Below are 17,632 nucleotides of genomic sequence, written 5' to 3' on the forward strand. Positions count from 1 at the left end.
GTAAAACCAATGATGTCGTTCAAAAGTACAACTCGTCCCGCAAAAAATAAGCCCTCACATGGCCATATTGACGGAAAAATAAAAAAAGTTATGGCTCTGGGAAGGAGGGGGCGAAAAACGAAAACACAAACGAAAAAGGGCCGCGGCACGAAGGGGTTAAGCTTATGAATGAATTCCTTGGAGGCGTGAATTATAGCATGTAGGGGTAGTGGGATTGAGGAGTCCGCGATTTGCGTCCAGAGTTTTTGGGCATCTCCTCTCCACCAATCTACTATCAAAGATAAGGTCGCTGCAGTGTGGTATTTTTGAGGGTCCGGGGCCCCCATACCTCCCCTAGATTTGGGAAGCGATAGTGTCGCATAATTGATTCTGGGTCTGAAATCTCTCCAAATATACCTCCCGAACATCGAACGGATCCTGGAAAAGAATGCGTTAGGGACAGCTATTGGTAACATTCTTGAAATGTAACTAAATTTAGTTAGTATAAAGCCTTTCAACAGATTTTTCCTTCCCAACCATGAAACATAGGGGGCTCTCCAGGACTTCATTAAATCTATGGTATTATTATGTAGTGGGGTATAAGTTAAGTGAATATAATAAATGCCAGTGGGGACTTAATTTAATTCCTAAATATTTGATAAACTTCGAATTCCATTTTATGGGTAGTTTAGTTTTAATGTCGTGGATGGTTTTTTGATCTACATTGCTTCCGATTTGTCTAAATTAATTTTAAAATTTGAGAGAGTCCCAAACTTCTCGAATAGACTCAATACTACTGGAATTTCCTTGTCTGGATTAGTTAAAGTTAAAAGTAGGTCATCAGCGAAGGCCGCTACTGTGTGGGATAATCCCTCGACACGGACTCCCACAATGTCTGGGTGCTGCCTAATACTTTGTATTAGAGTTTCAATCGATATAACAAACAACGTAGGCGACAAGGGACAGCCCTGTCGTGTGGCGTTCTTTATTTCGAAGTGGTCGGAAAGGTCACCGTTTACCCTCACTTTTGCGGTGGGGGAATTATACATTTGAAAGACAGCTTTTATAAGAATCGGAGGAAAGCCAACGTGGCCCAATGTCTCCTGCATGAAAGTCCAGTCCACCCTGTCGAACGCCTTCTCGGCGTCTGTACCCATCAGGACTAATGGCTCGTTGCGGGTGTGAGCACGTTGCATTAAATATAATATTTCCAAATTGTCGTCTCTTCCTTCTCTACCCCTCACAAAACCTGTCTGTTCTGGTAAAACCAATGAGCCCAGCACTAGGTTAGTTCGATTAGCAATCATCTTTGCAAACTGTTTGAGGTCATTGTTTAGAAGAGAAATTGGTCTGTAGTTGCTACACACTTCGGGGTCTTTGCCCTCTTTGTAAGATTTAATTATTTTCATGTGTACTATTGGTGTATGAAATAAAAGTTAAAAAACATCTGTTTCTCTTTAACCCCTTATTAACAATCCTTGGCAATATCTTCGTTTTTGTGGTCAACACACAAAAATAAAATGTAAAAATGTTTACACGTACCTTCCCACATCCTGGTACCTCAACACCATCCACTGGCCGTGGTATTTCAATAGATTTAACAATGCCATACTTGCTGCATTCATCTCGGACGTCTTCCACAATCTCCTCATATTCATCATCATCCAGTAGTTCTTCTGGCAAAACCATGTTCATCAAACAAAGTACTTCTGTTGGATGACCACCCATCTGCACCTGTGAACTCATGAGTCCAGGAACTTGCAGTGTTACTGGAGTCTGATTTATTGTGCTCTATAATAATGACAAAAAAAAAAAAAAAAAAGTGTGTCAGTTAATCTCTTTAATCTTAAAATGGAACTGTGCTTTCAAATTTTACATAAATCAATAGTACAGGTGATTATAAGAAACTTTGTGATGCATCTCATCTGAGGAAATCAACATCCTTCACTACTTAGGGTATTTTCCCACGGTCAGGAACCAGCAGCGCTTTGGACGCAGCACATATCCGCTCCATCTAAAGCGCTGCCGGCTTTTGAAAGCAGGTGATTAAGCATGTATTTACTGAACCGTGCAGAATCACAGCGCCCAATACATTGTGCGGGGACATTTATCTTGCAGAAACTGAGCAATTCCGCAAGATAAATTGACATGCTGCGGTCTGGAAAGACGTGCCGCATGTACGTCTCCGCATGGAAGCTGGCTGCGGGTGCCAGTACACATATAGTGGAGATGAGATTTCTTCAAATCCCACCCACTATGCTGTAACATCTGGCCGCTGCAGGTTGGACGCTGGGGATGTACGCAGTGCCCAACCCGCAGCATTTACTGACCCCGTGGGAACATACCCTTTGACATTTCTTCCCCTCACACGTCAACTAAGGCTACTTTCACACTAGCGTCGGGCCCGGCCCGTCGCAGTGCGTCGGGCCGAGGTTACCGATGCTAGCGTTGTCTCCGCCGCACAACGGCGCATTTTTCCAGCGCATCCGCTGCCCCATTGCGACGTATTGCAGTTAACGCCAGTGTGAAAGTAGCCTTATCCACTGAAAGAGCAGTTGAAGTCAGTCATGCTCAGAGGTGAAGGACTGCAAGTGTTGTTTCCTCAGACCTCTATCATGGGCCCATTATACTCTATGGAGAGGATAAAGCACTGAGCAGCAGGGAAGGGAACAGTGGCAGAAAAACTTCTTGAAGAGCTGTTTAACAGTTGTTATACCTCACATCAGTATTATTCAGATCAACAAGGCTACTCTTGTGAAGAATGTCCTTCATGCTGCTGCAGCTTATCTCTGAGCTAAAAATTAAATGAAGAGCTGGAGTGAAGGGTTAAACTAAGATCAAAACTAAAGGGCTTCATCTGGTGCTTGTGACTCCATCTTGTTGTTTACAAGATAAATTATATTATTTAACTAGGTGAAAGTTCAAAGTTGTGGGGCCAGATTGTTCCAGCCTGGACAAGATATGAGACTAAGGGTGTATTGTTCAGCGAGATCTTGACGCACAAGCTGTTATGTTTTTTTTCTATGCCAAGTAGACACGACCATATATGTAGTTTCTGGTTTTTCTGTATTCTTATAGGTTAAGTGCTGCAAGTGTGTTTTTATACTATTGGTTGAAGTATAACTTGCTAATATTATGAAAAGGGCGACACAATAAACGGGATTAGGGATTTGCCTTTGATCCTCCCAAACAGATACATCTCCGTCTGGTCATTCTCATTTGCCGGCAACGCCCTGTGGATTAATTTGAAAATCACTTGGTCAACCGTGAAGGGTCACTTAAGATCCTCCCCCAACACTGGAATCCCAATGTCTATGCTATACAAGGAATCTTCCCAGCAAACAGTGGACTGCAAATTACAGATAGTGCATGCAGTGGAGAAAACTTATGAGAATGCAGGATATAAGTCATAACCAGAGCTGTGGAATCAGAGTCCATTTTTGAGGAGTCAGTATAAAATGGACAGACTCATTCCTAAAATGTATAATAAATTTGGTTCAGTAGTTCAGTGCAAGATGTGCTGTAAAGGTTTTCATAATTTGGGAAAGTAACTAAATGTCCTACAAATGTATGTTCTATTCCTGATCTAAGGATCTGGGCTTTTAGTCGAGAAGTTGCACTTTATATAAATGCTCTGTAGTGAGGAAGTGCAGTGTTGTCGGAGTAGTGGAGTTGGAAGTTGGTGGTTTGGCTTACAGACTCCACAGCCCTGCATATAACAGTCAGAAATGGTGTTATTCCTTTTATACACACATAGGACATCTTATTCTAAATCGTTACCTGGAAGCTCAGTAAACAATATAACGCACATGTACGGCAGGGTGCATTTACACTGTCCGGTGGCAGCCGTTAAACGACCACTGATCACCTACATTTATTTTACTCACTGTCGTTAATTCCACAGCACTTTACATACATTATTGGCACTGTCCCCATTGGAGGAAACCGGAGAACCCGGAGGAAACCCACGCAAACACGGGGAGAACAAACTCTTTGCAGATGTTGTCCTTGGTGGGATTTGAACCCAGGACCCCAGCGCTGCAAGGCTACAGTGAGCCACTGTGCTGCCCTACATGAATGGCAACAGTTTAATAGCCTGTTTAGAAAGGCGTATTGCATTTCCCATGAGTACAGAACCATCAGTAACATTAAGATTATCGTTCATTGCACATAATCCATCAAATGGACAAGATGCACAAATCCTAGTCACAAAAAAAACCAAACATGCTGATTAAAACCACTTTAAACCCTTCACGACATACAACTTAAAGTGAACCTGTCAGCAGTAGAGATGGGCGAACCCGAACAGTAAAATTTGATGTCTGTACCGAACACCTACTGTTCAGGCACAAACACCGACTTCACTAGGAAGTTCATGTTTCTGTTCAGGTTCGGCCCCCCGAACACTGGGTGTTTGTTGCGCTGTGATGTGCATGACAGTGAGGCAAACGCTACTCCTGATTGGCGGTAGTAAAATCATAACCACCGGTCAGACTGCCGCGATTCCCACACTGTCAAATGACAGCGTGAGCCTGCAGCGATGATCGGAGGTACAAAGTTTACCTCCGGTCATTGGTGTCGGCTGATGGGACTACTGCTCCCATCAGCAGACGCCTGCTGCCGCTAATAAGAGTGAGAAGCAGCGACTGATGGGAGTATTCAGCCGGCTCCTGCATTGTAAATAAACAAAGTGGGTTCCTCTGTATTTTTGATAACCAGCCAGGCAAAACATACAATTGGGGGCTGCAACCCTCAGCTGTCAGCAAAACTGGTTAACAAGAATAGAAGGGTCCCCACTCCAAGTTTAATTATCTAAAGAGTAATAAAAAAATAAAGTGTGGAGTCCCCCCATTTTTTGACAACCAGCAAAGCTAAAGCAGACAGCTGGGGGCTGGCATTCTCAGGATGGTAAGTGGAAATGTATATAGTGACCTAAAAATAGCAGCCCACAGCCGCCCGGAAAAGAGGCATCTATTAGGTGCGCCAATTGTGGTGCTTTGCCTGGCTCTTCCCACTTACCCTGTAGCGGTGTCAAGTGGGGTTCATATTTGTGGTGTTGATGTCACCTTTGTATTGTCAGGTGACATCAGGCCCATGGCTTAAAATAGGAGAGCAGTCTGTAAGACGCCTATCCATTACTAATTCTATAGTTGTATGGTAAATAAAGAAAGACAGAATAAGCCGGATTACTTAGCGGTAATGCAATTTTAATGAGTCCACGACAGCACCCACATGAGAGAGAGGGGTTCCGCCCGTAGGAACAGGAAACCTACAGAATATAAGGAGGCGGTCCCCCCTCTCCTCCTCAGTTTAGTTTTCAGAGTACGAGAGGAACCGAAAGGTTTTAGTTCAATTCAACTCAGTAAATGTGAAAATAACTTAAATACTCTATACAACCATCTATCTATCCATTAAAAAGGAAGAAACCGTGTATAACTAGGGAGGGTAGTGCTTGGGTGCGGTCGTGAACTCATTACAAGAGCATTACCGGTAAGTAATCCGGCTTTTTACCCTTCGCCACGACAGCACCCACATGAGAGAACCGTCACCTGGGTGGGACAACTGTGTTAAGGACAGTTCTACCAAAAGTCAAGTCAGAAGACGTAGACAGATCGAGTCTATAATGGTTGTAAAAAGTGGATGGTGTTGACCAAGTTGCGGCCTTACATATTAAATCAATCTGCACGTTTGCTTTCTCCGCCCAAGAGGATGCCATGGTTCGTGCCAAATGGGCTTTTATGCCCTCTGAAGGAACTTTGCCTTTTGACGAATAAGCTAAGCAGATAACTTCTCTGATCCACCGGGATAAGGTAGCTTTTGTGACCCCACGTCCTTTCCTGTGGCCCTGAAAGGAGACAAACAGAGCCCTTCTCTGCCTCCAGGCCTGAGATCTTTCTACATAGGTCAGGATGGCCCTTTTAACATCTAAGGTATGGAACTTTTGTTGTTCTGGAGTTACTGGAGTATCAAAAAAGGAAGGGAGAAAAATTTATTGTGACCAATGATAGCTAGATGCGACTTTAGGAAGGTATGAGGGGTCTGGTTTAAGGACTACCCGATCTTGGAAGACTAACAAGAAGGGTGGGTCTACGGAGAGGGCCTGGATGTCGCTAACCCTTCTAGCCGATGTTAAGGCTACTAATAGAGCTCCTTTATATATGTCAAGATATTTAACCCCTTCACCCCCGGAGCTTTTTCCGTTTTTCCGTTTTCGTTTTTCGCTCTTCGCTCCCCTCCTTCCCAGAGCCATAACTTTTTTATTTTTCTGTCAATTTGGCCATGTGAGGGCTTATTTTTTGCGGGACGAGTTGTCCTTTTGAACGACATCATTGGTTTTACCATGTCGTGTACTAGAAAACGGGAAAAAAATTCCAAGTGCAGTGAAATTGCAAAAAAAGTGCAATCCCACACTTGTTTTTTGCTTGCCTATTTTGCTAGGTTCACTAAATGCTAAAACTGACCTGCCATTATGATTCTCCAGGTCACTACGAGTTCATAGACACCTAACATGACTAGGTTCTTTTTTACCTAAGTGGTGAAAAAAAATTCCAAACTGCAAAAAAATAAATAAATAAAATTGCGCCATTTTCCGATACCCGTAGCGTCTCCATTTTTCGTGATCTGGGGTCGGGTGAGGGCTTATTTTTTGCGTGCCGAGCTGGCATTTTTAATGATAGCATTTTGGTGCAGATACGTTCTTTTGATCGCCCGTTATTGCATTTTAATGCAATGTCGTGGCGACCAAAAAAACGTAAATCTGGCGTTTCGATTTTTTTTTTCATTACGCCGTTTAGCGATCAGGTTAATGCTTTTTTTTTATTGATAGATCGGGCGATTCTGAACGCGGCGATACCAAATATGTGTAGGTTGGGTTTTTTTTTTATTGATTTATTTTGATTGGGGCGAAAGGGGGGTGATTTAAACTTTTATATTTTTTTTATTTTTTTTTACTTTTTTTTTAACTTTTACCATGCTTCTATAGCCTCCATGGGAGGCTAGAAGCAGGCACAGCCCGATCGGCTCTGCTACATAACAGCGATCATCAGATCGCTGTTATGTAGCTAAAATGCAGGTGTGCTGTGAGCGCCGACCACAGGGGGGCGCTCACAGCCACCGGCGATCAGTAACCATAGAGGTCTCCAGGACCTCTATGGTTACAATGTACAAGCATCGCCGACCTCCGATCATGTGACGGGGGTCGGCGATGCGCTCATATCCGGCCGCACGGCCGGATGCGGTAGTTAAATGCCGCTGTCTGAGTTTGACAGCGGCATTTAACTAGTTAATAGCGGCGGGTGATCGCGATTTCACCCGCCGCTATTGCGCGCACATGTCAGCTGTAAAAAACAGCTGACATGTCGCGACTTTGATGTGCGCTCACCGCCGGAGCGCACATCAAAGCGGGGGTCCCGACATGTGACGTACTATTCCGTCACATGTCGGGAAGGGGTTAAGGGTATAGAATCCAGTGGTTCAAATGGGGAATTAGTTAAGGCCTCAAGGACTAGGTTTAAATCCCATGGTGGTAAACGGGGAATGTGGACCGGGTTACTCTGCTCACATGCCTTTATAAATCTGGCAACCCATCTATCTCCTGCTAAATTGCACCCATACAGGGCCCCCAATGCCTACACCTGCACGCTTAAGGTGTTCACTGATAAACCCAGTTCTCGACCTTTTTGTAAAAATTCTAGGATGGGTACAACTGGAGCCTGTCTAGTGAAGGGTTCCGTATGAAAATGTAAGAATTTTTTCCACACTAGTGTATATTGGGGTAGTAGATTTTTTTCTACTCAGCAACAGAGTGTTTACAAGATCCTCAGAAAAGCCTCTTGAACTTAATAGCTGCCTCTCAAATTCCACACCGTCAGTGAAGTCCTTTCACTTGCGGATGGAAGAATCTTCCTTGAGATAGAAGCTTCCGGTCTGACGCAAGAATCCACGGGTCACATAGAGACATGGCTTGGAGACAAGAGAACCACGGTCACTTCAGCCAAAAGGGTGCGATAAGAATCACCCTTGCTTTTTACCTCCTGATCTTTCTGAGCACTAGTGGAATTAGTGTCATTGGGGGAAAGGCATACACTAGATCGAACTTCCAAGGATGCTGAAGTGAGTCCAACAAGTCCGGATGATCTATCATGTTCAAGGAAGCGAACCTTTGGACTTGTCTGTTCTCTCTGGTAGCGAACACGTTTATTTGTGGAGTACCCCATAATTTTGTTATCTTCTTGAATATAAGTTTGTTGAGAGTCTATTCTCCTTGTCGCAGCATGTTTCGGCTGAGAAAGTCTGCTTTTGTGTTTTCTACACCTTTGATGTGAAGGACTGTTAGAGATGAAAGATGGGCTTCTGCTAATTGGAAAATATCTGTTGCTACAGACATCAGATTTTCTGGTCGTGTACTCCCTTGACAGTTCACGTATGCCACTGTAGTAAAATTGTCCGACAAAATGCTCACATGTGTTCCTCGAATCTGTGGAAGAAAATGATTTGAAGCATACTGAACCGCTTTTAACTCTTTCCAATTAGAAGAGTAGACTGACTGCCGGATTCCTGAGATTTTGAGCTAAACTATCCCCCATGTGGGCACCCCAACCCGGTGATTATTTTGGAAGGCTCTATTATCCAGGGTACTCCTTTAGATAGGTGATGTATATCTAACCACCAGGCCAGGGACTTTACTACATTTTGGGAAAGAGTTAATTTACTTTCTAGAAGGCCCTGCGAGCTTTCCTGAACATATAAAATTTCATATTGTAATGGTCTAATATGATACTGGGCCCAAGGGACTGCTGGAATACACAAAGTTAAAGATCCCAGTAAGGACATAGCCTCCCTTAGTGACATGTTCGGATTTTTTATTGCCAATGTCACTTTTGATTGTATAGTCAATTTCTTTGACAGTGGGAGGAAGCACCTCTGACTTACGGAGTCTAGATGGAGTCCTAGGAATGTTTGAAAAGCTTTTGGAATCAATCTGGATTTTTCAAAATTGACGATACATCCTAACTCCTGCAGGGATGAAATCGTATTAGATAGACGATTTTTACACTGAGACACAGAATTTCCTACTACTAGAAAATCATCTAGGTAGGGTATTATCACAGTATCCTGTCGGCGCAGGTAAGCCATCACCTCTAGTATTACTTTTGTAATGACGCAAGGAGCCATCGAAAGACCAAAGGGCATTGCCTCATATTGGAAGTGACGAACCTGTCCTGCCAGGTTGACTGCTACCCTCAGGTACCGCTGGTGTTTGGTGTGTATGGGTATATGATAATAGGCATCTTTAAGGTCTATTTCCGCCATCACACTTCTAGTTAACAAAAGTTTGATAGAACCAATGGATTCCATCTTAAAGGTACGGTTACATAAAAAGGATTTTAATGTTTTGAGATTAATTGGTTCGGAATGAACCGTCCGGTTTATTGATCAAGAATAAAGGGGAATAAAACCCCCTTCCTTGCTGACCCTTGGGAACTTCTATCAAAACTTCTTTGGATAGTGAAGACAGGATTTCCAATTCAAGAGCCTTTTGTTGTTCTGGTCTTCTAGGCGATGTTACTATAAATGAATCGATCAAATTCTAATTTTAGTCTACCACCAGCTTGAGAATTAGCGGTATTTGCTAAGCCTTGCATTATATGATCCACCAAACGATGCACCTTTTTGTTTTGTATCCTTCGCTTCCCAGCGATCTCTGAGTCTCTAACATTTTATTTCTGACAAAGGGGGGTCTTCTAAAGGCTCTCCTGTAAGAAGGAAGAGATTGATTAGGAAATCCCTTCTTTCTCTCTCCTGCTTTGGTTAGGAGATTGTCCAATGTCTTTCCAAAAAAGAAACTCACCCTGGCAAAGTTTTGCTTTTGTCTGTGCATCCCCCTTCCAGCTCTTTAACCAGAGTGCTCGCCGGGCTGTGTTTACTAGGCCGGCTGACCTGGCTGCTGAACGTAGTGAGTCTGCTGATGCATCTGCTAGGAATGCTACAGCCTACTTTATTAGAGGGACTGTCGGCAGAATTTTTTCTCTGGAAGCTTTACCTCTAATCTGCTCTTCCAACTAATCCACCCAAACTAGTAATGATCTGGCAGTACATGTACTAGATATGGCAGGTTTGAATGCCCCCGTGTTGGCCTCCCATGATCTTTTTAACGAGCTTTCTGCTTTACGGTCTAAAGGGTCTGGTAAGACCCCTGAATCCTCCACCGGCAACACGGATTGTTTTGATGTGGAAGCAACCGCAGCATCCATCTTAGGCACTTTGGACCAGGAATTTAGTTCCTTATCACTAAAGGGATAGCGTCTTTTAGAGGATGATGGTAAAAAACATTGCAGGTTCTGCTTATCCCATTCCTTCTTTATTAAATTCTTTAATAGTTGAAATTGCTGAAAGAGTTCTCCGTTTTTTTCTGGGCCAACCCAGCAGACATTATGTCCTGTGCAGATTTTGGCCCCTTTGTATCAAGGCACCCCATTGTACTTCTGACGGATTTTATTAGATTATCTATGCTACCATCGGGTAGACAAAGACCACCTTCAGGTTCAGATGAACTTGACTGGGATCTTGAATTGTCCGAGGATTTTTCCTGCACGTCATCTGAATCTGAGTCTACTGGTGAAAGAACTACTCGAAAGGCGTGTACTGGAACCAATTCTGTGCCCCAAAACCTGCTTTTCCTCCCGAATTATAGCTCTTACATCTGCTGACGTCATTACCCTTTCTTCCTGTAAGGTTAGACTGATGCAGTCGGGGAATAATCTTTTTATATATGAATCCGGGAGGAGTTGTGTGCATAGGGCACATTCCTTATGTTTGCACTTGTGTGTCCCTTTCTTAGTCTAAAAGGAGAGGGGACATAGGAGGAATAGATAAGCATATAGGAGGATTTTAACCCCTTTCTGACCTCGGACGGGATAGTACGTCCGAGGTCAGAACCCCCGCTTTGATGCAGGGCTCCGGCGGTGAGCCCGCATCAAAGCCGGGACATGTCAGCTGTTTTGAACAGCTGACATGTGCCCGCAATAGCAGCGGGTGAAATCGCGATTCACCCGCCGCTATTAACTAGTTAAATGCCACTGTCAAATGAAACAGCGGCATTTAACCGGTGCTTCCGGCCAGAAATGAGCGCATCGCTGACCCCCGTCACATGATCGGGCGTCAGCGATGCTTCTGAATAGTAACCATAGAGGTCCTTGAGACCTCTATGGTTACTGATCGCCGGTAGCTGTGAGCGGCATCCTGTGGGACTGCACTTTTTTTTGCAATTTCACCGCACTAGGAATTTTTTCCCCGTTTTCTAGTACAAGACATGCTAAAACCAATGATGTCGTTCAAAAGTACAACTCGTCCCGCAAAAGTTAAGCCCTCACATGGCCATATTGACGGAAAAATAAAAAAGTTATGGCTCTGGGAAGGAGGGGAGCGAAAAACAAACACAGAAAAACGGAAAATCCCAAGGTCATGAAGAGGTTAACACTCACCCAGTGAAGCTGAAAGGTACCGGTTCTGGAGGCGGAGTTTTAGGTAGAACGTCCTTAACATTCCTCTGTCTGACAGTGGACCACTTATCTGTGGGGCGACCACCGCTTTTAGTGCTGCTTCTGGCGCTTCCCTCCTTGCTGGGAGGACGCTGTTCTGCCGCAGGTAGGTGCGCTTCGTCGGCTGGTGAAGCCAGACTGACACACCGGCTCAGACGGCGGCACCATTTTTAAATCTGGCACCGCATCTCCTGCCTCCCCGGGCCCAACCCGGAAGTGCTGCAGCTACTTCCGGGTTAGACGCACCGCTCTCCTCACCGCGCAGCAGCGATGCTCTGAAAAGCCAGCTGCTGCAGCGCGCGTGCCCTCATGGAGCCGGGCGGCCCACCCCGGACCATGGATCGGTGGACAGACGAGGGAGGAGGCTGCAAGCAGGGGCTCCCCCATCGCTGCATCTGGTACCGCAGCCCCTGCTGTTTCCACAGACACCACGCAGGCAGATGCTTCTGGCCCAGGAAACCTCTTCTACTGCAGGTAATTTGGGATTCCTATAGGAACAGGAAACCTAAACTGAGGAGGAGAGGGGGACCGCCTCCTTTTATTCTGTAGGTTTCCTGTTCCTACGGGCGGATCCCCTCTCTCTCATGTGGGTGCTGTCATGGCGAAGGGTAAAAAAAAAGTCTTATGTGAAATAAAACAAAACACAGTTACTCATGTAACTTCCATTTCATTGAATCTGTCATCCCCTGTAATAAAGCAAAAATAAAAAACAACAATATCCCTCACCTGTCCGTCGCTCTGCCCCATGCCGTAATCCATGTCTGGGGAATAAACAGTTTTCAACCTGGACGGTGCCAAGATGCGACCGTCCATGCTGAGAACCACTGGGGAATGAGCTGCTGCAAACGTAGCAGTGACAAGCGGTGACTGGCAGTCACCACTACAAGGCAAGTGTGTAGAGACGGAAAATGCACCAGATATGGCGCATCCATTAGACGCGCTTTTCTTGGGCAGCTGCAGGCTATTTTTAAGCCGGGGGGGGGGAATATTCGTGGCCCCTTACCAACCGGAGAATACCAGTCCGAAGCGGTCTGCTTTAGCTTGGCTGGTTGTCAAAAAAAAAAAATGGGGGGACCCCAACCCATTTTTTTTTCTTATTTACAGCGTAGACACCGGTTGATGAACATTCACATCAGCAGCTCCTGCTCTCACGGTTATTAGCGGCTGCAGACGTCGTCTGATGGGAGCAGCAGTCCCATCAGCTGACACCAGAGACCGGTGGTAAACTTTATATCTCGGATCACAGCTGCACACTCATGCTGTCCTGACAGTGTGGGAACCTGAGTTGCCTGACCGTCGGTGATGATATTACAGCCGATCAGAAACGGTGTTTGCAGCGCTGTAATGCACATGACAGCGTAGCAAACACTAGATGTTCGGACCCCCCATTCAAGTGAATTGGGACCAGATACTGTTCTGGTTCCCAATCTTTTTGCAACTGTTTGGCCAAACCCACCAGACCCAAACATCCAGGTGACCGCCCATCTCTAGTCAGCAGGATTGGGCTCAGTCAACTACAGACAATGTCAGGTTGGCGCAGTTATGCTGGTTACAATGATACCCTCCTTGGTTGATGAAATCCATTTTATGGTTGTTTAATCCTTATTTGTAGTTTTCAATTGATGAGATTCTCGTGCTCCGAGGCGGGCTAGTGGGGGTGTCTCTCTGTGGTGTTCTGCTTACATATTCATCTGTATGGCTTATGATGGGTCACTGATCCCTCAGTGACCTGCCCCCTACTTTACATACTGGATAACTTATTGTCACATTTCTTGAGAAAAAAATTCTTAAAATGGCAGAAGGCAGTAGATGCTACTGAGCAGGCGCTGCCAATTTGATGGAGAGAATTCCCCCCTATCAAAATGGCACCTGCGCAGTTGCATCTATCATGTTTCCAATTATGCTACTGCGCAGGCGCCAATGCCATTTTGATTAAGAATTTTTTGGACTAAGGGCAGCTGATAAAGAGGGCAACCTGGCCTGTTTCCCCGGTTCCAGGGGGCCCACAGCCAGATAGCTCTCATGTGCGATCCCTACAGGAGAAAATGGCAGCAGACCAGAGCTGCAGGGCATCGTCCTCTTTTCCTGCTCGGCACTTCCTGTCAGACACATGCATGAGGCTGGATGACGTGAGCAATCAGTGAGCGTCTGTCAGAGAGAAAGCTGCCTACGACGATGATGCTGCAAGAGAAAGTGTGGAGAGCTGAGCGGTAGTGCACTTTTTTATTTGTTTTACAATACATGGGGGGGTGTAGAGGGCAATGATGGAGGTGGGGAAGGAGGCAATGATGGAGGTAGTGGAGAACAATGAAGGGATGGAGGGGGGAGACGACAGAGAAAGGCTCTGTGAGCCAAAACGTTGCCATGCTGGTCTGAATAAAATCCACATTTTTTTTCCCACATATATACACATATACACACACACACATATACAGGGGTTGGACAAAATAATGGAAACATCTGGAAACATCAACGAAAGTTAGTTTAATATGGTGTAGGTCCACCTTTTGCGGTGATTATAGTCTCAATTCTCCGAGGTATGGATTCATACAAGATGTGAATTGTTTCAAAAGGAATTTTAGCCCATTTTGCAGTTAAAACACCCTCCAGTTCTTTGAGCGACGATGGCGGCGGAAATCAACGTCTAACTTGAATCTCTAAAATCGACCATAAATGCTCATTAATGTTGGGGTCTGGGGATTTGTGGGGGCCAGATGAGATGCTCAACTTCATTAGAATGTTCCTCGTGCTATGCTTTAATGATTCTAGCTGTATGAATTGGTGCATTATCATCCTGAAAGATGGCGTTCCCCTCCGGGAACAGTGCTTGAACCATTGGATGCACTTGGTCGCCCAAAATGCCTAAATAATTTCGGCTGTTAATTCTTCCATGAAGGGATATCATTGGCCCAGGGAATCTCCACGAAATAGCACCCCAGATCACCACAGAACCTCCACCATGTTTTACGGTTGGGAGAAGGCAGTCTGGATGGAATGTTTCTTTCGGCTGTCTCCAAACGTACACTCGGCTGGAGGTCAGAAATAGGGTAAATGATGATTCGTCTGAGAATATCACGTTTCCACTGTTCGAGGGACCAATTCTGGAGGTTTCTACACCACTCTAAACGCTTAGAAAACCGCTGCTCTCAATGACAAATGTTTCCAATTGCAGCTCTTCCGTGGAATCCAGATTTGTGCAGCTCCTGACGAACAGTTTTTGTGGAAACTGGGTTCTGTAGTTGTTCATTGAGCTCAGCAGTGATTTTCAGAGCCATGGTCTTACGATCCTCTCTCACAATTCGCTTTAGGCCATGTTCACACGTTGCGGTTTTTACCGCGGAACCGCAGCGATTTTGCCGCTGCGGGTCCGCTGCAGTTTCCATTGCGTTTACATTTACATGTAAACCTATGGAAACCGCAAACCGCTGTGCACATGCTGCAGAAAAAAACCGCGCAGAAACGCAGCGGTTTATATTCCGCAGCATGTCACTTTTCTGCGGAACTGCAGCGGTTCTGCACCCATAGACCTCCATTGTGAGGGTCAAACCCGCAGTAAAACCCGCAGATGAAAAAATATCTGCGGGTTTTCTGCAGTGTTGGGTGTAGAAACCGCTGCAGCAGGAAGTGCGGGGAAGCAGGCGGAAGTGCGTGGGCGGAGTGTGGCTGTCATCATGGAGGCATGTATGTGTATGTATGTGAAGTCTGTGTGTGTGTGTGCATCTGTGTGTGTGTGTGTGCGCGTCTGTGTCTGCATTTGTGCGCCTGTCTGTCTGTGTGTGTGCCACCCGATTGTGCCAAGTCGCCGTATGGGACTACTACTCCCATCCGATATTAGGATGGGAGAGTAGTCCCTGTGTCCGGCGACTTAGCACAATTGTCAGTAAAACACACAACACATACAATAAACGTAACATACATGACAGACATTACATACACCATATAACAGTATATACTCACCATACAGCACACTGGTACGCAAAGCCCTCGGTCCCCTAGGGAAAAAGTCCAAAAAAAATAAACAAAATCCATACTCCCTGTCTGCAGAATCCAATAGAGAGTGTCCCACGCCGATCGCTGGCTCTCCGGCGATACACTGCCAGGAGGGAAGCTCCTAGCAGTGTATCGCGTCCTTTACTGGAGTTCAGCGGCTCCGGCGTGTCTATTTACGGCAGTACAGCTGCGTGTGAACTTTCCCACGCAGCACTGCCGTAAAGCGAGAGTACGGGGGTCAATGAACGCCGGTAAACTCTCGCGCATGCGCAGTTACACACCGACAGGAGCCGGAGCTCCTGTCAGTGTGTTGCTGCAGCCGTGGAGAGCAGACATCTCCGGATGCGTCTGTTCTCCATGGCAGATCGTCGTGGGACCCTCGTTGGATTTCTACGGACAGGGCCAGGGAGTATGAATTTGGTTTGTTTTTTTTATTTCTTTTGCAGGTCGAGGGTCTTCAGGTGGATTGAGCGTATAATAAAGGGTTTGTCAAAAAGTGGGTGTCTTTATTTCACTAAAATATTTTTTTCTAGTGTGTTTTTTTTAACCCTTTAATAGGATTAATAATGGATAGGCGTCTTATTGACGCCTCTCCATTATTAATCTGGCTTAATGCCACCTTACAATAGCGAGGTGACATTAACCCCTTATTACCCCATATCCCACCGCTACACGGGAGTGGGAAGAGAGGGGCTAAGTGCCGGAATCGGCGCATCTTTTAGATGCACCTTTTCTGGGGCGGCTGTGGGCTTTTATTTGTAGCCAGGGGGGGGGGGGGGCAAATATCCATGGCCCCTTTCCTAGGCTATGAATATAAGCCCACAGCTGTCTGCGTAGCCTTTCTGGCTTGTTGTGAATTCTGCTCTTGGGTTCCCCCCGGTGGTTGCTGATGGTAATGCAGTTGTTCCTGGGTTGCAATCCTGGGCAGGTGTTCCTGCTGATTGCAGCTCTGACTGGGCTATTTAGGTGTGCAGGATTCATTAGCCCTTGCCAGTTGTCCATTGTTCTTGGAAGTTATGCATCTGTCTGGTTCCTCCTGCCCTGCTGCCAAATCAGCCAAGATAAGTGTCTGGTTTTGTTTCTTCAGCACACATGCTGTGTGCTTTACAATTCAGTGCTATTCATTGTTTTTCCTTGTCCAGCTTAGACTGTTTGGATATTTTCAGTCAAGTTGGATTCTCATCTCAGGAGATGCAGAGATACATTCCATGTCTTTAGTTAGATGGTGGAATTTTTGTATTATCTGCTGTGGATATTTTTAGGGTTTTAATACTGACCGCTTAGTATTCTGTCCTATCCTTTCCTATTTAGCTAGCGTGGCCTCTTTTGCTAAATCCTGATTTCTGCCTGCGTTTGTCTTTTCCCCTTATACTCACAGTCAATATTTGTGGGGGGCTGCCTATCCTTTGGGGTTCTGCTCTGAGGCGAGATAGAATTCCTATTTCCATCTATAGGGGTATTTAGTCCTCTGGCTGTGTCGAGGTGTCTAGGATGTGTTAGGTACACCCCACGGCTACTTCTAGTTGCGGTGTCAGTTTAGGGTTTGCGGTCAGTACAGGTTCCACCTTCTCCTGAGAAAGTCTCATGCGGCTCCTAGGTCACCGGATCATAACACTGGCCTAAAAATATAGGGGGACCCCAACACTTTTTTTGGGGGGGCTCTCCCTATATTTGAGAGCCAGAAAGGCTAAGCAGACAGCTGTGGGATTAATATTCATGGCCTGGGAACAGCCAGGGGTATTTTAACCCCTTCCCAGGCCACAAATATTGGCCCACAGCTGTCTGCCTAACCTTTCTGGCCTAAAGATACAGGGGGACCCTATGTCATTTTTTGGGGGGGCCCCCTATATATTTTTTTAATTTTTTAATAGGATTAATAATGGATAGGTGTCTTATTGACGCCTCTCCATTATTAACCGGGCTTAATGCCACCAAAGGCTTCGTTCACATTTGCGTTGTGCGGCGCAGCCGCGGTGACGCATGTGTCATGCGACCCTATATTTAACATGGGGGGCGCATGGACATGCGTTGTCTTGCGTTTTGTGACGCATGCGTCATTTTGGCGCAAATGTCAGGGCGCAGAGGACGCTGCATGATGCAGTTTTTTCTGCGCCAAAAATCAT

The 17,632-nt window shown here is 45.6% G+C and overlaps 1 protein-coding gene across 2 annotated transcripts in view; it reads right to left on the minus strand.

The window, feature by feature from the left end:
* U2AF2 (U2 small nuclear RNA auxiliary factor 2) overlaps positions 1-17,632 on the minus strand; it is a 253,231-nt gene that overhangs the window by 4,071 nt on the left and 231,528 nt on the right. For both annotated transcript variants that reach the window (XM_077250701.1, XM_077250702.1), the window contains exon 10: positions 1,522-1,770. In XM_077250701.1, coding sequence (XP_077106816.1) covers positions 1,522-1,770 — 249 coding nt within the window. The remainder of the gene's footprint in view (positions 1-1,521; positions 1,771-17,632) is intronic.

This window comes from Ranitomeya variabilis, chromosome 4, assembly GCF_051348905.1.
Source record: "Ranitomeya variabilis isolate aRanVar5 chromosome 4, aRanVar5.hap1, whole genome shotgun sequence".
Lineage (NCBI taxonomy): Eukaryota > Metazoa > Chordata > Amphibia > Anura > Dendrobatidae > Ranitomeya > Ranitomeya variabilis.